Source organism: Salarias fasciatus, chromosome 20, assembly GCF_902148845.1.
Source record: "Salarias fasciatus chromosome 20, fSalaFa1.1, whole genome shotgun sequence".
NCBI classification, from domain to species: Eukaryota; Metazoa; Chordata; class Actinopteri; order Blenniiformes; family Blenniidae; genus Salarias; species Salarias fasciatus.
This window is the reverse complement of record NC_043764.1, coordinates 15,654,163-15,675,581: the sequence shown is the minus strand read 5'-3', so window position 1 is coordinate 15,675,581 and position 21,419 is coordinate 15,654,163. Positions and strand designations below refer to the sequence as shown.

Genomic DNA, 21,419 nt, shown 5'->3' with positions numbered 1-21,419 from the left:
ATTTTTATTCACACGCAAAGTAGCTTCCATGCATCAAAGACAACATACTGTAAAATAAACACAAAAAAACAAAAAAGAAAAAGAAGAAGAAGAAGAAGAAGAAGGAAAATTGTTTGTAGTCTACAGTGCTGTAAATTAATCTGGAGTTTCAGCTCACTTCTTAACAGGTCCCCCTCCTCACCCTCACACCAGATTCATGTATTTTATTCATGGTATTGAAGTGTGTTCTTGACTAATTTTGACAGTTGTACAGATGATTTTGTGTGTGATGACTGATAATGAAATTATGCTGACATGTTTCGGAGAGAACAACCACTAGACTGAGAATCATCAACCAATCAGTTTAGATCGACGTGATATATTTACATTGACATTGTGATAAATCTCACCTGACTGTGCTTCAACATTTACAAAGATGTTCTGAGAGATTGAGACATGTATTCTGATATTTTCAGTGTGATTAAATGAATGAAAAATGCTCTTCTGTTGTGAGCAGTTGCAGAGTAGTTTGGAGGTTTGTCCATGTTGTTTTGAGAATTTAAATTCCGTCTCAAGAAATGGGCCAAACCAATGGAAAAAAAAAAAAAAACTAAATATTTTTTAAACATTCTCTAAATAAACCACTTTTTCCCCACCAGGGGGAGCTCCAGCACTACTCACCTTAAAAGTGGGTTAAATAAGTCATATTTGTCTCTTAGAGCACAGTTGTGTCCAAACAAGTTTCCTTGAGCTTTTTTACCTTGTTTCACCTTAGTGTTATGCCACAAATAGGAGCATGCCAAATATTTTTAATGGGCTTTATTAATATAAAACCATACGAACTTTGTCAAGCCATACTGAAAGTATAAACCTTCAATGTTTTCTTTTTTTCTTCTGTTGATTTTATGCTGCTGTGTTTTATTTATCTTGTTGTATTGTGAAGCGACTTTTAGTGTCTTGAAAAGCGCTATACAAATAAAATGTATTGCTATTATTATTATTATTAAATGCTTTTGCCTACAAGTTTTAAAATGCTCCAACCATCAGCCACAAGGTTTTCTCCTGACAGAGAAGATGATTCTCTTCATCACCATCAAAGGAGCACGTTTCCATGAGTATTTTAGTGAAAGCCAACAACAGTGAAAGTCTGCATGTGTCACGTGCAGCGGTTCATTACTTCTTCTTCTTTTTTTTCTTTTTTTTTTTTTTGCTCACTTCATTTGTTGATCCATCTTTAAACAAAATGTTTTCAAAATGTAAGCAATCTTTTTAAAGTGAGTTTGTCAAATGTCTAACTGAATCCTTATCTGGCCTCTTCTGCTGGATCTCCTCTCTTCAGGTCACGAGCCATCCTGAAAATAGAAGTAAACACAGTTCTGTTTTTGGAAAAAGAAGAATACGCTGTGCTTTTAGATTTTCATAAACAGCATTCTTTATCTTCTTTCTGCCAAGAGAGGCAACATTTGAAATGAAAGGTTGACTGGTGTGAAACTGTGATCAGAAAACAGCAGCGGTGCTTTGTTTGCACGTTTCCCAGATGCAGCTTCTTGCCATCCAAACCCTTTTCTCACCACTGCAGACATTCAGTGTCACATAATTTATTTTTATTCCAATGACAAACAAAACAGTGTGGGATTGTTAAACTCATATTACAGAATAATTAGTTCTCCCAGTGTTGAAGTTACAGATTGAAAATAGTTTCTACTGTGAACATAACTTCAAACATTGACAGCAGCACTGGTGGCGTCACGGTAAGAAAGCAAAGTGATTCATCTGCTATTCACACTGTGTGTGTTGGTGCAAAGGAGCAAATTGTGCACAATACTACATTGTGTAGTATAAAAGCATGTAATTGACAACATTTTGTGAAAAAAACACTTTTTCCTCAGCATTTCTATGAAGGTGGAATATAAACGTTTCAGGAACAGTTTAAGACCGACTGTAATGGAGTTGTACACAAATGTGTCAAGTTCAGTCTCAACATTTCATACAAATTCCAAGAGTCATCATGACTAATCAAAGACTTTACTGTATGTTAACCACTACAAAGTGTTAATATTTAAGACTTGCAACATCCTTGTATGTGCTTAATATTCACTATTGTTCACAGATTTACTCTTCTTCATATGAGGCTTGAAACATTATGGTTGTTGTTACTCTAAACTCACAAGAGTCAGATTTCCTTCAGTCATAATATAAATTGGCTTTCTTTTTTTTTGCATGGTTCTTGTAAAGTTATGGGGAAGTAAATGCAAAGTTTTTTGTGATCTTTTTATGTTAATGTAATTGAGTTGATCACAATATAACATGGAAATATTGAATTCTTACTTTTCTTGTTCAGTCCATCGTGTAAAACATTCCATTATTTATTCAATGGGCTGGTTTCAGATTTAGTTTTAGGTTTTCAGGCTCAAAGTCTGATTATGGAAGCATGTCTTTCTTGACGTGTCATTCGTAAAAAAAAGGATTTATACTTCCAAGCCTCATCCCTTCTCACAGATGACAACATGCAAACGCAGAAAACACACCAAACCATCTGAACAGATGAGGTTAAAGTCAGAATTTTTTTTCCTCAGCACAAACTGGAAGATGCTGGACAACCATCAGATGTCACTTATTGACAGAGATAATACTGTTCAGTTGTTGACTGATACATTTCACTTTTACAAAGAATGCTTTACATGGACAGTGAAACTTGCAGGACAGACTCAAGATGCAACCTTCCCATAGTTCATAAGTCTTTTCAAAATGGAAGGCACTAAATATAGAAAAGAGACCAAAACCTTAGCAACAATGCTGCTTCTTTCATGTTTGCATCTCTTTCTGTCCTTGTGTGTCTCCAACAACACGGTCGGCCTCCAGGTTCTCCTCAGAGCTGCAGGCGCTGTGCTGCATCCCGCGGGAGAAAACGCGTCGACGTGCCTGGGCGCTGAGATCCAGCAGGTCAAAGGAATCAGACGAGAGGAGGCTGTCCTCGCTCACCACACTGGAGGGGCGGCTGCGACGGCCCTCGCCGTTCCCCGCGGTCCTGAGGAGCTGCTGCAGAGCCTCGGGGAACATCCCAGGCGCTGAGGAGGGAGATGAGTAGACGCCGTCGGGAAGGTCCAGACTGCGGGAGAACTTGCCGTTGCGTTTCAGGATCCCCTTCCGTCGTCTCACAGCCTCCGTGCGCATGGTGGGACTGTCCTCCGCTGATGGAGTATGCGTGCTCTCGTTACGTGAGAACATTTCACCTTCAGCACTTTCTTTGGCTCCACAACCTTTCCTTTCCGAGGACGAGCCATAGCCGGACTCCCCGTATAGGTTTTTCAGTATGCCCTTTTTGGGCATTTTGGATGAAGGCTGGTTAAACGCAGAGGGAGGCGGATGGCTGCTGGACAGCTCGTCCGCACGGTTGTGAGCGAGCGCATGTGTTCGATAAGACTGGGAACCAGCGTTACACATCTGGGAGGGACAGTTCTCCTTCGGAGGGCTGTGAAACACTGAATCTAAACTCCTCTGATGTTTCAGGATTCCTTTGGGTTTCTTTCTCTCGGTGGTGGAAGTGGGGGAAATTGCAGCGGAAGAAGCGAGTGTTGCACAGACACCGCCGCCGCCGCAGGCACCCAGTGCCGTCTGAGGAATTGCATTCTCCTTGCGCGACTTCCTGAGGCTTAAAATGCCTCCACGCGGTCTCCCTCCTCCGCCGTCGGTCTTCAGAGGTAAAGTGAAGTAAAAGGAGTTTGGACTGAGCTGAGGTGAGCAGGAGGTGTCGGAGGATGGGCAGCCTGGGTCAGCCGGCGGGCCGCCCGCCGCAGCGACGCGGTTCTGCCAGTCGATGTAGCGCGCCAGCAGCGGGGAGGGGCACTCTTGGCGCGGGGACGAAGGGCAGTCGCACACACCCTCGTCATAACCCCAATTCACCCACCAGTGGTTGGCCACGTCCTCTATCGTGGCCCGCTCATCCGCACGCACTGTCAAGAGCCAGTCGATGAGAGCGCAGGCGTCTGGGGGAACAACATCAACAGTTACCTCTCACAAAACAAAACAGCCCACGGGTAACTCGCCAAAGCGATAACATGCAAGAGCTGTGAGAACAACAAGTAAGAATGTAGACATTGCAGAGGGTTACCTGAGGGAGGATTGGGTCTGCGATATCGACCTTGGCTGATCTGCTCCGTCAGCTTCTTGTGACTGGCCCCGTCAAACGGCATGCTGCTGTAGACCAGGGCGTAGAGCAGAACCCCCAGAGCCCAGCAGTCCACCTGTCACACAAACACACAGAAGAGGACATGTCAATGTTTTTCCTTCATACCATCCTCCCAGCAGAACTCACTTAAAGATGAAAAATTTATAGTTTATTTGTCAGATTTTGGACAAAATTGAAATATCTGATGTTTTTCTCAATACTAAAATTCAACCAAAATCTGTAATGTTTAGAAACAATATCCCAAGACAGTGTGCTGACCCACCTCAGGCCCCTGGTAGGGCAGTCCTTTCACGATCTCCGGGGCAGCATAAAGCGGACTTCCACAGTAGGTCTGCAGCACAGAGCCCTTCTGGAAATGATTTGAAAGACCGAAATCTGCCAGCTGCAAAGAGAGAAAGATCGTAAAATCATTAACACAATTTGGTTATTCCCTCCCCATATGAATCCTACCATTGGCAAACAAACACATATTCCAAAGAGACACTCGTGTATCTCCTGACCAGTAGATCACAGCACTCCGATTTCAACACTTTGAAAGGGAATATGTATACATGTAAAATGCACAATCTGTATTGTGTTGTTGTGCAGAGAGTACAAAATAAGCTCATCACAGCATTCAAACTAAAAAGCAAACCCACCCGTCCAAATCCAGACTTCTGTCTGCTTGTGACTAACATACATGACATAACGGGCCAAGCAGCGAACACACTCAGCCCTTTAGAGTTCTCGCCTCAACACTCACACTCATGCTCATGCAGTCCGGATTCCTTCGCTGTGAGTGTGCACTGCGGACTTTTAATCATGCAGCAAAAACACAATAACTCCAAGCTATTTCTTTTGAAGGAGCCAAAAATAGGCGTGCTGAGAGTTTGCCAGTATCAGTGTGAGGGAGGGAGGAGAAGAGGGCCAAAAACATCAGGCTGCTTACACTCACGTAACGGAACAATCACTCACTCGAGGCTGCGAGAGAGCCATACACAGACATACCGAGTCTCCCCTCTATCTGGAGAGACTATTAACATGCACAACCGGTCCACTATCAGAGCCTGTGGTGTTAAATATATTCAACATGACAGCTTTATTATTTCCAAGGAACAGCAGCACGGAGAAGAGCACGTAGGGAAAAGCAGTGTGTATAAAGGCCATCCAGCCAGTGGTACATATACAGTGCAAATAATAATGTGTGTTTGAGAGTGTTACTGTGTTTTTCTTCTGCGTGGCAACGCAATGTAAATTGCCTTCAAACATCAGAGATGCATATTTGTGAGGTTCCTGTAGTGGATCCGGTAGCAAAAACATTCCTTGTGTTGAAAGAGTGTGTGTGTGTGTGTATAACACACACTGTCCTATAAACACACAATTCCGGCATGCACGTGTCTGCAACCCACATGGGCTGGTCTGCAAAGCAGCAGTCCGCAGAGACACAGAGATCCTGCCATCATCATCATCAACAATGACAACAACAACAAAAGACGACTAGTGAAAGACTTCAATTCAACTTTTGTTTTTCAGTGATATCTTGATGTGCTGGTTGATTGCTTTATGTGTTAATTTAACAGTAATTTATTTTTGTCAGTCAACAGAATTCCAAGTCTCAGTGCATTTAAAAAGTTGAGGAAATGATCGAGCAGCAGGAGAAACAGTGTAAACATTTTATCAAAAGACCCTCTTCAAAAAGTCAGTTACACTAAACCAATGCCTTTAAGTGTCTATTATTTTCTGACTTATGTAACGATCGATATTTTTAAATACTTTCACAGTCCATAAAAACAAACCACCTACTGTGCAGCTTTGTGATGTCAGATTTAAATAATGTCTTACCTAACAATCTCCTGCTGTTTTTGTTTCCTGCAAATGTGACATGGAGCAGTATTTGTACAGGCGTTACATGGACATGCATTGCACGGGGCCTCTGTCATTTCCTGCGACAGATCCGGCGTAAGCTTAGCGCGGCGAACTTGTGGTGATTAGATTGGCACTGAGTGAGAAGCTGCTGAGAGGTCAGCGTGTTGTTATTTCTTTTGACTTGCAGACAAAACACACATTCATTTAAAACTCTGGACTGGCACAACGACTGTCGCTGGATTCTCTGCATTCCTCTTTGGCCAGGCATTGCCCCATATAAGGAAAGAAACCTCCAAATAAGGCACAAAAAAATATTAGAGCTTACGCTGTTTTTTTTTTGTGTGTGTGTGTGTGTGTGTGTGTGGGGGGGGGGGGGGGGGGGGGGGGGGGGGGGGGGTGAATGTGACCAGTGGTGTCAGTCTGTGTGCTTTTGATTGATCCTACCTTCACATTCAAATCCTGGTCTAAAAGGATGTTCTCCAGCTTGAGGTCCCGATGTGCAACGCCGTTCTGCGGAGGAGCAGAGACGCACGTGAAGTGGTTCGCTTGGGTAATCATAAGGAAAATTACATGCAAAAGAGGACGTTAGCGTTAAGATAATTCATCTTGCACAGTTGTGTACACTTTAAATCCTGTGAGCGAAGTCTTTAGGAGGAAGAAGTGTTGCACTGACGTTAAGTAGAGAGTAACTGAAGAGACAAAGCTGCGATAGATGGGCGGCCACCCAGGAGGCAGTGTGACTAGAAACCTTAAACACTGCTGTCAGTTTCTCTTAAAGAACCTCCCCTCTTTCAGTAATTACATCTTCTTTGGGAGTTCTTTTGTGCAGGAAATGACCCGTGACCTTTGACGGTGTTTTGTGCGCAGCGCTCAAGCAAAGGGAGAGAGCATGCTTAAAAGAAACCCAGAATTATTCTGGAAACGATTCCAGTGACATTTGAATTTGATCTCAGTTTGAAGGGGCTCATTCTTCTCCTGAAGACTTCTTTCCATGCGCCCTGCATACCTCTGAGGCACGTTCAATAATTTACTCACGCTGGAATGTTCGTGTCTATTTTGGGACAATATTTGAGGAGCACAAAATCCGCCCCGCTGCACCTCACCAAGCGAAAGGAGCAAAATCCCTAACCTCTGATTTCCATGTGACGGATTCCTTAAGAATTCAAACTGCTGAAAAAAGACCGATAGAAACACGGAATCTGTGTGTGAATCATTTCCAGTTCAGCTGACTGTCAGGCACAGATACTCAGCTCTCCTCTAACGCACCTCTCCGCTAATAGGATTTATGTTTCCTTCATAATTCCTGCTTTGTGGCACAGCTGTTGATTCTCTGCACTCAACGATAAACACAAAGAAACAAAGAAGAATCTGTTCCTTTGTTGGGGCTTATGTTAATGGAAAACGAAAAAGGAGGGTCTTTGAGGCGACATACTTGTTAAATGTGTTAGTGTGTGACCGGAGAGAGCAATCAAGACCTAATGTGTGCTTAACCCAGAGAGATCTGAAAACCCAAAGTCAAGTTTTTCCTGCAGTATTAGGATTAGGATTTGGTGGATTTAGCAGTACAGTATTTGCTTATGCCCGGATGAATACAGCAGCATGCAATTCAGCACGTGTCTGCATGCGTTCCACTAATTTGAACTCAATTCCTGCGAAGTCGCCGAGCGTGTGTGTTTACTGTGTGTGCATGTGCAAACCTTGTGGCAGTAGTGGACAGCAGATGTGATTTGTCTGAAGATGCCTCTGGCTTCTATTTCTGGCAGCCGCCTCCTCTCCTGAATGTAATCATAGAGCTCTCCTCTGCTGGCGTACTCCATCACTATCACGATCTTATCCCGACTCTCGAACACTGTCGACACAGGACACAGGCATTGATCAGCCGCATGGCGTCAGGCGTTTTTATATCAGTGACTTAAAATCAAAGACAAAACTCCACAAACCGATTTTATTGAAGGTTTTACTCATTCAGAAGTCTCAATCTACTTTACATCGGTCACATTCACTCGCAGCAATGATGACGACTGCCATGCAAGTTGTTCAGTGTCATGCTCAAGGGCACTTTGACACATGGACCGGGCAAGATGGGGGTTTGAGCTGCCAACCACAAGATCGGAAGGCGATCGCTCTACTGACTGAATCACAACAGAAATAGTGTTCTTCAGTTGCATTTTTCTCTAAAATCCCTTTAAAGATCAAATTCAATATTCTCTCAGGATTGTTTTGAATTAAGAATCTTGGCTCACAAACACAAGATTGTTTTTCTAACTAGCTGACTCCTGCAGATTTACATGAACACTGCTTTCCAAGGGCTTTAGTTGGTATTTTAGTGACCAGCATTCTGGATCATTAACTTGACTTTCTCAGTTTTTGGAGTTCGGGGCTGTTTCAAACGAGAAGAAACAAGTCCTGGTCTTTAAACACAACTTTTCAAGTAAACAATATAACTTCATCTTAAAAATCCATCTTTAGAAGACATGTTATATAAAAAAAAGGACAAGGTTATAGGCTTTATATGCATCTGTGTGTGTTTGCAGCGGTACCTTCATGGAAGCGTATGATGTTGGCGTGTCTGAGCGAGGAAGTGATCTCGATCTCTCTCTGGATGTGAATTCTGTCCAGGTCGTCGGTGATGCGCTCCTTACGGATCGATTTGATTGCCACCTGGCAGGGAAGACACATGAACCACATATTAATGCACTGAGAGCGTACAGAAGGGTAGTAAAATTCAAAAAGTAGCTTATGTTATACTTTATAAAAAGCTTGTCGCTCATTCTCACAGAGGATATCGCATCAAGAAGCCAACCAGCCCACCTACCGCTGGCCTTAACTGGGTGATTTCTTTAAAACATAAATACAAGTAAAGGTCAGACTGTCTGTGAACTGCATTTCCATGAAAACAAAGACTTGAACACATACAGTGTGCTCTGATGCAATCACTCACTCACATTTACAAACGCAGTCTTTGGGTATTAAAGGTGATTATGAGGACTTTACAGGCTAGATGTTGAAAGCTGGTCTGACACTGCACCTCAGAGTAACCCTCAACACGTGAATATACATGGGAATAAACACAAAACAGGCCTCGGCACAAACCCATCAACAACTTTGAAGTTACTTTCGGGGATAACGCAAAAACAGACTCACAAACAAAATCCCAGATTCTCTGAGGTTTATACTGCTCTCAGACGTTTTAATGGACAGAGCTTCACTCCCTCCATACATTCATACGTCACCACTGTATGTCTATAACTTGACGTGTCTCTGTCCTGTAGTCTCTCCTCCATGTCTTCCTGCAGGGTCTGTAACAGTGCAGAAACCCTCTGATTCTGCTGGACGCTTTGCTTCTTCACTGTCGTCGAAGCTTGCGCATGTGAAAATGTTATATTTTTCTCTTTATAAGAGCCTGGAGATAACTGTCTTCAATAAATCAGAGTGAATCGTGTCGCGCTGCGACGCAGTGATGTCAGTGTTCCTGTGAGCGAGCTCGCCTTTCCCCTCGGGGTCACAACTCCAGCATTCTCAGCTGCCGGAAAGACGTCCATGAGAAAGTGAAAGATACAATTCACACGCTTCTTCAACCACAACTGGTTACACAACACGACTCCAACACTCTCCGGGGACAGAGCTGACCCTCTACCAGCCAGATAGATCAATCTGGTGGTGGCTTCTCTTTTTGTTTTAAGATTTGTGTCTTTTATATCAAATACTGCAGGGTGATATGGCGCCTGCAAAAAAATCCAGTTTTGAAGGATTATTAAAAAGCAGACTTGCATGTTTGTGAATATTGCTGACTGAAATACCTGAAGAAATCTGTGGAACAAAATAAAAAGAGGATACAAAATAATCTGCAGTGAGCAGTTGCGATATTGTAGGATGTAATAACGGATTAATTATCTCAAAGTATGTGAATTCAGTAAAAAGGTAGCGTTACACCCTGACTCCAAGACTTAGCAGGCTTACCTGATCAGCAGAACACAGAGAATAAAGACACACTCTGGGCATTGTTCCCTCTCTCGGGGCAACAGGGCCATTTTTTAAAGAGGCACGTGCGAGTGGAGGACGGTTGGTTATGTGCGCGCTTTGCATGATCTCACCCTTGTGAATGCAAATATGCAATAAACACGTCATGGGTTATTATAACCCCGGAAAGTATCCTTCTCACTAACAATGTCTCATTGTTCGTCGGAATAATGTGAAATGTCAGCCTGACGTCCTGATCCTTGCAGGAAACACAAGCCGCCGCGCGGCGTGTGATTCATGCAGATGTAATCCGATGCTGGTTTACACGATTAGAGAATGGGCGAAGCAGAGAAGTGTGCATCCAGTGTAGAGAGTGCAGTCCAGATGTACGATACCTGCAGAGTGATCTACAGAGATGTTACTGTAATACTGAGGATGAAGCACACAAAGTGCAGCTCTGCACTGGTGCAGCTTCAGGGCCTGGGGCACGTTCTGACTGCATTGTTCTTCGCCGCGAAGCTTTAGCCACTAACTGCATGTTGTAAACAGGTCAAGCAATGAACAGACCCGAAGCACCATCCATCCATCCATCCATCGCCTACTCCACTTTATCCTGTGCAGGGTCACTGGGCGCTGGAGCCGACGCCAGCTGACCGTGGGTGACGGCAGGATACGCTCTGGACAGGTTACCAGTCGATCACAGGGAAAACACAGACTGCCACACACCCACATTCACAATTTAGCGCAATTTAACGTCACCAATTAACCCCACGTGCATGTTTTTGGACTGTGGGAGGAAACAAGGGTATCCAGAGGAACCTCCGGAGGAACTCCACACAGAAAGGCTCAGCTGGTACCGACCGCACAGCTTATGAAGTATTTATTCTTTCTTGTGCTGCTCCATCAGTTAGAGTAGCTAGTTCTTTTCTTTTTTTTTTTTCTGTTGGTACTGAGCCAGGCCTGCTCTTTCCCCTCTGGCTGTTGTTTCCAGATTTATAAACAGACAGATATGAGAAGAAGATCAATCTTCATAGTAGATGTGGAAGAGAAGAGAAGTGACTCGCTCTCAGAGCAGACTGATGAGACGTCTGTGTGGGCTGCTGTTCAAGTCTGACAAAGGAAATACACAAACCTTTATGAATCTTCTGGTTGGGAGTACGGTACTTTTGTTTTGGAAACTGTATTTTAAAAGCCATATATTTGTGATTAAACTAAAAAAGGAAATGTCATGATATTCACACACCAAAAAAAAATGTCGATTCAACAATCATGCTTAGAAATGATTGAAAATCCCACAAAATGTAGGTCAGTCTTTAGAAAACACATGTAATTCTAACCTGCTATTCCATATTGTTCGTTTTCATCTCTTTCTGTGCCGAAGTTACAGTCAACCCCAACAGCAATGTTGAGACACATTACACGTGATTCAAACCATGTAAAGTCAGTGTTATCATTAGAAACTTGGACAGAAATCTTCAGATGTAGCATCATGAAGACAAAAATTCCACAACCATAAAACACAAAACAAAAAGGATGTAAATCTACTCTCGCTGCCAGCTTCTTCTTTTTTTTCGCCTCCTTTTGAACCTCTGAAACTGCCTCCTCCTCTGAATCCTCCCCGCACTCACACAACAGTTCCCTGGTCTTGTTTCCAAAAATAATGTCGGTTTTGTTTCAAAGAATCCTTGGTATGTGCTGGCTAACGGCTCAAGGAATCCAGCTTTTTCCCGTTGTCCTACCGAACCCACTCACCCTACGCGTGCACGCACACACACACACACACACACACACACACACACACACACCACACACACACAAACACGAATCATAGCGACCCTCCTCTCCAGACATTCTCCCACCGATCTCTTATCATCGCCGTCTCTGCCCTGTGGAATTGTGAGAAGTCTCACTTACCAAATCTGACTGTAAAGATAAAAACAGATTATCCCGATTACCCCGTGTTAGTTTACTAAAAAAACAGAAGTGGAATTTGAGGCTGATGAGGCCTCTGTGTCTCTTTGTGCTCAGATCTCACCAGAGTGAGGGATTAACGCCCGACTGCAGACATAAACCCATGATTATTCAGACTAATCTGGCACCACATTCTGTTTTTAACCTAGATATACTCAACGTTAGGTTAAATGGAAACATATTATACTATTATGTCTGTCTGTGTGTGTGCGTGTGTGTGTGTGTGTGTGTGTGTGTGTGTGCATTAGTTGCGTCTCACTAAGCTTGCAGTAAAGGGGGTCAGACTCCTGCCGGACTACACCATTGTAGTAATTTTATCCCCTTGTTCAAGTGCTGAGTGACTCAGACAAAAGGAATCTCAGGCTGGCAGCACAGGAAGCAAGAACTGTGCTCAACATCAGCCGCTGAGCTCAGTCCATCCGCACCATGCCCCCCCTACACACACAGGCATACCACCCAGGATGTAAACTCCACCTCTGAAATGGCTGAAAGCATCAGAAGTGGAGAAGAAAATACAGTTTTTGGGTGTCAGTTACTCTGAGGGCTTCTTCAACACACACACACATAAAATACACATATCTCCACACATGTAATATTCAGAAGAAATAAAACTGATCTGAAAAAAACATCTGCAGAAGTCACAGGCATTGAGAAACTTCAACATCACTAAAGATTTTGACACAGAAAGACACAAAGAGGCTGCAGAGGATCTACATGGCATTATCATATCATATTATCAATAAGTTGTGCATTGGGTAGAAAAAGTTTCAGGAGTCAGTCATCATCAATCTGCCACATGATGCTGCATAAAGAGGGATAAAAAAGCCGGATGGACTGACCGTCTTCAGAGTCGCTCTCTCCACGGCCCTCTTCACTTTGCCGTACGTGCCTTTCCCCAGAGTCTCCATCACCTCGTAGCGGTGCTTCAGGTTGTGCTTGTGCTGGTGCTTCTTCACCTCCGTCGCGTGGCGGGGCTCCTCCATCATCATCCTCGGGGAGGACTGCTCTCCGTGGCCCCAGCCGGGCTCGGACCGGTCCCCGGTGTTCATCGCGCCTCTGCTGTCCGCCGCCTCGCGTCTGCCCATCGTCCCCCCGCGCGCGCTGCGCGCACCTGTCAGCGGCCGCCGCACCGCAGACACGAGGAGCCGTCGATTCGGGGAGGCTTCACAGCGCGTGCACGGACGGAACGGGTCCCATCCTCCTGCGCACGTTTACGCCCCTTGCGGGCTCCGTCTTCCCGTCAGCAGCAGCAGCAGCAGCAACAGGAGGGAAGAACCGGCAGAGCCACATGTTCCGGAGCGGTGGGCGGAGCCTCCCCCTCCCTGCTGCGCCATCCAGGACACTTAGCGCTCACTGGGGATCATCTGGGGTTTCGTCCCGGATCATGGGGCTTCTTGACCGGCCGGGCTGCAGAGGATGGAGGGAGGAAGGCACGCAAGGAATGTCCTGCGGGTCAGACGCTCAAATCCACCGCTCCAGACAGAAATGTCTGGGGGTGTTTTGATGTTTCCACGCGGTGGGTGCTCGACAGAAATACACCATGGAAAGAAATGAGAGGGGGATGCTGGCATCGCTATTTAATGTGGTTTTTTACAAAGTTTGTTCAAAGTCACAAAGACTATGCGTGAAAAAGAAGAAAACATAATGGTATCAATATATTGTGACTCTGAGCCAACTGCAGGGAGATAAGCCACAAGAAAACAGTCTGAAAATCGATTTTTTTTTTCTTTTGCATTGACATTTCTCAGCTTCACAGTAAAACCTTAGCATAAGACAACTCATAAATTCTCTCAAATATTTTTGCCATAATCATTTCCAGTAAGTTCACTCAACTCAAACATTAAGTGTTGTCATCTTTGTTAAACTGAATTTTAGAAGTGCTCAGGATGATTTGTTTTAGTTGCAAAATGCTGTAAGACACTGTTTTTTTAAACGCTTCTGCTTGGAGAAACATTAAAACACGATCAGTAATTATTGCAGTTTCTCTCTTTGTTTCTCTGCTAATGACTGAAGAGGCAAAAATGGAAAAGTAATGACTTGGATGAGAATTAAACACCTATTTCTAAAATCTCTTAACCACAATCCAGAACCACATTAAAAGTTAAAAAAAGTTACAGATTAAGTGAAAACATTTGCCATTTAAACACAGAAATTGGCAGCAGGATTTATATGATAGGGACACATGGTGTTGCATAAGCAGCAGTTTTTAATAAGCTCAATTTGTGATATGCTGTTTTCCAACTTGCCCTGCTCCGTTTACAGCACAAGGTGGTGTGGTGAGTTCCTCTCAGAAGCAGCCAGAAAAATGACGAAAACAATGGCTGAACCTCCTGCATGGTACATTGTCGTCCACATGAAAGGTGGGTGTATGCAATTACCATGATCAACATCTGAAAGAACAGCCAAAGATCTCCAATACAGGTGAGTGACTTAAGTGCACCATCCAATACGAAAAATAGGCATGACTTCAACTTCATCGTCTCAGACGAGCTGGTGCTGTTGACCCCTTGTCTTGTTTCTGTGCTGGTCGTGACGTTTTTGAGGTTCTTGGCCCTGGCATTGAGGCTCAGAGTCAGGAAGAGATGAATTAAGGTGTGAGGAGGTCTCGAGGATTGAGATTAGCCACCAGACAAACGTCGTAACTGTCGTGCATGGCTGCTCGTCTTTCCACCACCGTCCACACATTGTCTGCAGGGTCCAATTCTAAAATCTCCTTGGTGATGATCTCATGGCGGCCTGCAGACATGAGAACGATTATGTGATGGCTGAACAAAATCTAATTTCCAGAGACACTGTCTCTTCAGTTAGCTACCATTCCTCAACTGTGATGCACATAGAAAGTGTTCCTTGGGACTTTGCAATCACAAGGCAATAGCATTTTACAACAAGTTAATCTGTGCTTAAAGATTAAGCAAAACGCTCCAAAAAATGCAACCGACAGATATTCAGTACTCACTGGCTCCTTTGTAGTATCCACAGAGGTAAAGCTTTCCCTCCACTACCCCTGTGTTTGAAGCGTTGGTTCGAAGAGAAAGCAGGGATGTGGGCAGAGTGGGTCCCGCCCTCCAGGTGTCCTTGTCTGGGTTGTAGATCTCCACAGAGCTCAAGCAACGACGCGATTGTCCACGGTCCTCACCATCACACCCGATACCACCTGAAAACATACATGTAACATGATTCAAATGCAGAAAACGAATACACTCAAAGGTTACAGTGGTACAGTCTTGCACTTATCTTACCTAAAACATAAATTTCTCCATTGAGGACAGCTGTTCCACAGCGATACCTGGAGTATTTCATCCTGGCACACTCTGTCCATCTGTCTTTGCCCGGGTCAAAGAGAAACACACGGTTACTCAACATGTCGGGTTCCTCATCTGGCTCCTCCTGAGAGATGAGCAAGGAGATTCAGGCAAAGGGCATGGTCAGTAATGTGAAGCATCTGACCAAATTTAATGTAACAAAGCCAACAATTTCATAAAGTAGTAAAATGTTTTTTACAGCCACGATTAAAAGTGTTTACCCTCAATGAATTGATATGACAATCGTTACTATTTTTGCAAATTGTACTAAATGTGCAAAACAAGCTACAGCTTTAATGCATGAATTCTTGTCATAAATGAGTCAGATTTTGCCATCCGCCACGTTCATCTCACTTGACCTGTGTTTCTTGATGGTACCAGTAGAGGGCAGCAGAGAGCTAAAATCTTATACTCTCCACATAGTCTGCCTTCCAAACGCTTTTACCATACACTAGACTGTTATTCTTTTGAAAATCACTCAAAAAGTAATGTGATTCATGTGTTTGACCACAGCTGACTATGTTACTTCAACCAATCCCAGGATTGTCATCATCACTGAATAAAGATACAACAAGTTATTTCAACTGTATAACTAATTCAAATTGACACACTGCTTCCTTAATATTAGAAAAAAAACTGCCAAACAAGACAAAAATCTTCTTTAAAAGCACATTTCCAACACATTTTAAAGTGACAGTTGCGTGTACCTGCGGCGTCCATCCTCCCAACACGTAGAGACGCTCCTTCAGGCTCACAACACAATGACAGGCTAGAGGAAGAGGCAAGGGAGCGAAGCTCAGCCAACTGCCCCCCCTCTTCAGAGACCACCTCTCCACACTGTCTGTGATAACGTAGTGATTACGCACTTTCATCTGCCCTCCTATCAAGTAGAGGGCATCTCCCACCAGCCCCAAGGCATACATGTCTCTGTATGCTGCTGAGCACAGCTTCACCCAGCTGTTCTCCTCGGAGTTATCATACCTGGAACACAAACAGGAACTTTCACAGCAGGGCTATTTGATTATATATATATATATATATATATATATATATATATATATATATATATATATATATATATATATATATATATATATATATATGATTTATGAGTATATATATACACACACACCTGTACACATCAACCTTCTTCGTCCTGTGTTCGTCTTCTGCCTCCACTGCCACCACCACGCTGTTGTCTCTGGTCACTGCTCCTGCTGTGATTTGCCCCCGACCTCCACAGCCCCTCAGTGGAGAGGGGATGAAATATTTCTTTCTACCGTTTGGGGCAAAGCAAAAACTGAGGTCCGCACATCCTCCTCGGCGGGCAGGAACTCCCTCCATGTTCACTCCACCCAAACAGAGCAGCAAGTCGGTCGTCTCCATGCCGTAGCGGAGAGCGGGACGCGGGGGGGCCGAGGTCTCGCAGAGACCCGACGTCTGGAGAACGGCGTCGATCATCCCGAAGCACTCAGCGTCACGGAGCAGCACCTGGAAGGTTCATTTGGAAGTATGGCACTCTTGTCATGTCTCATGTTGAATGTGAATGAAGAAACGTGACATCAATGAGTGTCCCTCACTGGGTTTCTCCTCCTCGCTTTGCGCAGGAATCCAGGCTCCACCAGCTCCAGCCGCACTCGTCTGAGCAGCTGCACGGCCTGCGCTTCGCTCTGCGAGTCGCCTCGCCGCCTTTCCACCCAGCGGAGCACCAACTCCAGCACGACCTCCTCCTGTGATATGTTGAGGTCGTCCAAGCCCAAGAGATCACCCAGACTTTGGGCGTCCAACTCCAGAACTTCCTGCTCTTCGCAAACCTTCAGAGAACAGGAAGAACAAAGCAACAACAAACATTACCAATGAAGCGGGGAAAACATAAAATGACACAGATATGTGCCAATCCATGAGTGCTGGAGTGGAAAAACTATGTCAAACATTATATTATAACTTCCCAAAGTGATCTCTACACTTTAACCATGACTCTGCAAAACCAGTCACACTTCCTGTTTGCACCTAAAAGCTGAAAAACAAGTGTGTTTGAACGAGGCCGAGGTTCACTGTGACCTCTTAAATCAAAGAGGCCTGTGAAGTCCCTTTTTTTCATCAATCAAATCGAGGGCAAGTAGATCTTTATTCTGCTTGTTGTAACAATATTTGTCGTTGCCAGTAATGTACCTGTGTGAAGTGTTGACAGAGGTATCGCAGGGCACAGTCAGCGAGACTCGTCGCCCCGAGGTCTCGAGCCCAGTGGTACAAACCAACACAGTTGGATGAGTCCATGCAGGCCTCCATGTGGTTCTGACACAACCTGGTCAAAATGGAGACGACAGGAGCAAAACACGTCATTACTTCTTGAGCAGCTGAAATGTATTTTTAATTTTTAATTTTTCCTTTGTCCAACCTGAAGGCTCCGTCCACGTGGAGCAGGAAGGCCGCAGCAGCCACTCCCTGTATGTTGCTGTTGGAGAGCGGGAGGTCAGCACGGTACATGTAATCCAGCAGCAGCTCCAGGCTCTGAGCAGGAGTGTCTCGGAGAGGCACCTCTCCTCCCCGCGTCTCCTTCAGGCCACATGTAAACATGGCCTGTGCACAAATGTTCATCAGCAGGATAAAAACCTCACGGCTTCATCATCACTTTCACACATAGTCACTCTCACATCATCCTGCTGGACATGTTCAGAGTATGGCGCTCTGTCAGGTTACCTGGAAATAAGGACTAAATGCAGACAGCACCACCTTGTGGCAGTGGAAAGGGATCCCCTCTGCCAGCAGAACCACGTCAGTCAGCTCTGCAGATGCTCTCATCTTTTCCAGCTGGCTCAGCAGGAGTGAACCATGTTCTGACCGAGCTGAGTCCAGAACGTCAGCATCCATGAGTTCCTCTTCTGCAGCACCTTTAGTAGCACACAGACACAAGCTGTGGTAGATTTGCCACAAATAATTCAATGTACAGATTGTCAAGTTCATCTGAGTTCTACAGTGTGCACAGAATTATTAGGCGAGTTGTATTTTTGATGAGAGGTACGTGTTGACAGTGGCGAGCGCTCTCTACTCACATCAGAAAGGTCCGGGTTCGAATACTGACTGGACGTTTCTGTGTGGCGTTTGCACGTGTGTGAGTTTCCTCCAGGCACTCTGGTTTCCTCACACTCCAAAAACATTAATGAAAGGTTAACTGGTGACCCTAAGTGTGAATGTGTGTGTGGTTTTCTGTCTCTTTGTATTCTGCTCTTATCTATGAGTGAACTGGAATTGACTCTCGTCCTGCATCCCTGCGCAGGATTAAGCGGCGTAGAAGATCAGTCAACCAAACTTCATTTATAAAGTGCTTTTCATACAAAGTCTATTTCAAAGTGCTTTACATGTTAACAATCCCCTGTCCCCACCGGACCCCCGACACCGCACGGAAACCTCGATCACACACACTCACCCTGCCATCCTCCTTACACACACACACACACACACAGACACACACACACACAGGCTCAATCTTGTATTTCTATCCTTGTGGGGACCGTCCATTGACTCCCATTCATGTCTAGCCCCTAACCCTGACCCTTACCCTAACCCTAACCCACAACACAACAAAGCCTAACCCTAAAGAAATGTTTTTGCACTTTTACTTTTTTCAGTAACAACAACATGGTCAAGAAAACACTGTTTCTCCTACTTAGGACCGGAAAAAGGTCCCCACAAGGCACGTCGTTCCACGTTTTGCTATCCTTGTGGGGACATTTGGCCCCAAGAAGGATAGAAATACGAGAACACACACACACACACACACAATATGCCCCCTTCTTTTCAATAATAGTCGCTCTCATTTCATCAGTTCATAAAACTTTTGAAAAACCTGTGGTCAAGTACTTCTTGGCTCAGTCTTGATGTGTTCAGTGTTGGTGGGGTTTCAGCTTTCTTCACTGTGACCACGTCTTGAGCTCAGAGGACCTTTGCCTCCTGGGTCGTCCAGGTCGATACGGGTCTGAAACACTCCACACTGGAGGATGATGGGTTTCCACTAACTTCGTGCTTGAGTTTTGAAAGGTGTTTTTTTTTCTCCCTCAGTGCATTAGTTTCAACCCCGTTGGCTTCTTTGAACAAAACATTTGATATTTTTTATTTCACTCTCCAGACTCAGTCAAACCTCTTTTTCAGTCTATTTTACCTGAGGAAAGGAATCTGTCTAACAATTATGCAAACCTTGATAAAAGGTGTTGATCTCCTTCAGACACACCCTTCCTCGTTACATCAATACACATCGCCTGATATCCTAAAAGCCAATCAGCATTCATGTTTACACAGCTTGGAGTTGGGAATATGCATAAAAATGATGAACTGGCCAAAATACTCACTTGCCTAATCATTCTGCACAGTGTGTCACAACTACAGCATGCAGCCCACAGTGTTTCAAAGTGTGAAAGGAAAAGACAAGAAAAGAGAAATATTCAGTTAAAAAAAATCAAAATGAATGTTTGTGAGTACTTTTTCTTCCCCAGAAAATTATTTTTGGTTCATACTTGAAGTAATATACTCAAAGAGTTTTCTTGTTTGCACTGAGAGAATGAAGTCTGATTCCAGCGTAAGATCCTCCATGTGTAGTATTTGCATGTTATTCTGATGCCTGCATGGGGTTCCAAAGAAACACTTTTCGGGGTAATTTCAGGCTCGAAATTGTGTCCTGTCAAGGTGGACTCTGCCCTCCATCCAGCATTAGCTGTGACTGGCTTAGATAACCTGGATAAAGTTGGCAGAACGATGGATGGATGGATGGAAAAGAGCTTACACATTTATTTAAATACCTGCAGGTGAGTATCGTGGTCTCCAGGAAGTCAGCTGAAAAAAGTGTGTGTGATTTAAATCCTGACTAATATTGCAGGTAACATAACAAACAGAAGAAGACTCTCAGGCTGTATATTTGTTGGATAATTGGAGTACCTAAAGTTTGTGTTTGCTTTAGACTTTTCTGGATTGTTGACTGTGTTTTGAACTCGGTCTGCCTCAGAGCAGCCGGCCAACAAACCCACATGCTTGTAGAGTTGATGGTGACACTATTAGTGGCTCAGCTAAACATGCACATGACACCCTCGGGCCTGCGCAGGCACAGCGTGAAAAGGCATGTTCGCACAAGTTCAGCCGAGCGCATGCAGGGAGAAACATACCAGCGGTGTCCAAAGGTTACCCCAGGTAGACTCCCAAACTGCTACGGCATCAGTTTCCAGACCCCTGGATACAACGCAGGCCGCTGTGTTTGTGTTTTGCTGGCTGGTCTCTGCTGTGTGCTGTTAGCTGTCACTGAGCTGTGGACGGAGCATGCTCACTACAAAATGAAGTTTAAAATAGACCGGCAAAGTCCAGTGGGGTTGTTAATGTGCCGTGTTCTCAGAGAAGGAAGTGGCACATAGTCCACCACTAATTTCTCAGGTAAAACTTAATCTTACAAACTGTAGACAAACGGTTGATTTAATGTTTGACACTTAAGAAGCTGGATCTTGGTGTCTAATACGCATGAAAATAATGGTATTGGTGTGCAGAAAGACTGAAATCATTATATATTTCATGAGATAAACAATGAATTTGATTATACTAGAACTCAGAAAACAAAATCCAAATTATCCACTTTTTTATTTCACAGATTCAATTAAAGAGTCTGCTTTTTCCTGGAAGGTAACAACATCAGCTAAATGGGCCAGAAGCGACTGAGCTCTCAGCATTGGTGTTTTCCTGCATACACAAAGTCACAAACCACATGACTTTTATCTTACAGACTATTAAAGAGTCTGAGGTTCAGATGCGTCTGGAGGTGTGTCTGTTTCTGAGACACATAATTGGAGGAGACGTAAAATGTCAGTACAGCGTTGCTCTCCAGCAGTGATTTGAAGCCCAGTCAGGCATGCCGTATTATATAAGAGAGTGTACCTTGCAGCTAACAGACAGTGTGGATGTGAGCACAAGAACTTTGCTGCACAAGTGAAAATAACTTTTTTTCCCATGTGTTTGTGTCAGACAGGCTTCGGTTTACCCGTCCAGCTTGTACCCTGAACTTCGCCCAATGTCACCTGTGAGTGGCTCCAGCAATCTGCCTCATTACGTCGGTTAGAAGGTGTGTGGATGGATGGAATGTCATACTAGTGATTGTAAACCCATTTTTAGAGTTTTCCAGTCATTCTGATGTTGTGCAA

At 44.3% G+C, this 21,419-nt stretch overlaps 2 protein-coding genes across 2 annotated transcripts; both read right to left on the bottom strand.

The window, feature by feature from the left end:
- Nucleotides 1–1,409: 1,409 nt before the first annotated feature.
- On the bottom strand, nucleotides 1,410–13,162 carry LOC115408818 (NUAK family SNF1-like kinase 1). The gene is made up of 7 exons (XM_030119748.1): nucleotides 12,784–13,162; nucleotides 8,554–8,674; nucleotides 7,711–7,862; nucleotides 6,458–6,523; nucleotides 4,431–4,550; nucleotides 4,091–4,223; nucleotides 1,410–3,965 (listed from the first exon to the last, which is right to left on the bottom strand). The coding sequence occupies exons 1-7, from the start codon at nucleotides 13,027–13,029 to the stop codon at nucleotides 2,785–2,787; spliced, it is 2,019 nt and encodes a 672-aa protein (XP_029975608.1). The 5' UTR covers nucleotides 13,030–13,162; the 3' UTR covers nucleotides 1,410–2,784.
- Nucleotides 13,163–14,484: 1,322 nt separating this feature from the next.
- LOC115408125 (kelch repeat and BTB domain-containing protein 12-like) lies at nucleotides 14,485–20,531 on the bottom strand. Its single transcript, XM_030118711.1, has 10 exons — nucleotides 20,400–20,531; nucleotides 17,947–18,137; nucleotides 17,645–17,826; nucleotides 17,419–17,551; nucleotides 16,827–17,060; nucleotides 16,379–16,737; nucleotides 15,954–16,227; nucleotides 15,184–15,331; nucleotides 14,901–15,098; nucleotides 14,485–14,680 (listed from the first exon to the last, which is right to left on the bottom strand). Exons 2-10 carry the CDS (start codon nucleotides 18,115–18,117, stop codon nucleotides 14,532–14,534), a joined length of 1,848 nt encoding a protein of 615 aa, XP_029974571.1. The 5' UTR covers nucleotides 18,118–18,137; nucleotides 20,400–20,531; the 3' UTR covers nucleotides 14,485–14,531.
- Nucleotides 20,532–21,419: the final 888 nt, after the last annotated feature.

Coding starts and splice junctions, on each gene's coding strand:
- LOC115408818 (XM_030119748.1), bottom strand. CDS start 13,029: ATGGGCAGACGCGAGGCGGCGGACAGCAGAGGCGCGATGAACACCGGG. Junction 4,224..4,430: donor TGCCCTACCAGGGGCCTGAG/GTGGGTCAGCAC, acceptor TTTGTGTGACAG/GTGGACTGCTGGGCTCTGGG. Junction 3,966..4,090: donor CAGACCCAATCCTCCCTCAG/GTAACCCTCTGC, acceptor TTGTTCCCCCAG/ACGCCTGCGCTCTCATCGAC.
- LOC115408125 (XM_030118711.1), bottom strand. CDS start 18,117: ATGGATGCTGACGTTCTGGACTCAGCTCGGTCAGAACATGGTTCACTC. Junction 17,827..17,946: donor CATTTAGTCCTTATTTCCAG/GTAACCTGACAG, acceptor ATTTGTGCACAG/GCCATGTTTACATGTGGCCT. Junction 15,099..15,183: donor TGGAGAAATTTATGTTTTAG/GTAAGATAAGTG, acceptor GTATGTTTTCAG/GTGGTATCGGGTGTGATGGT.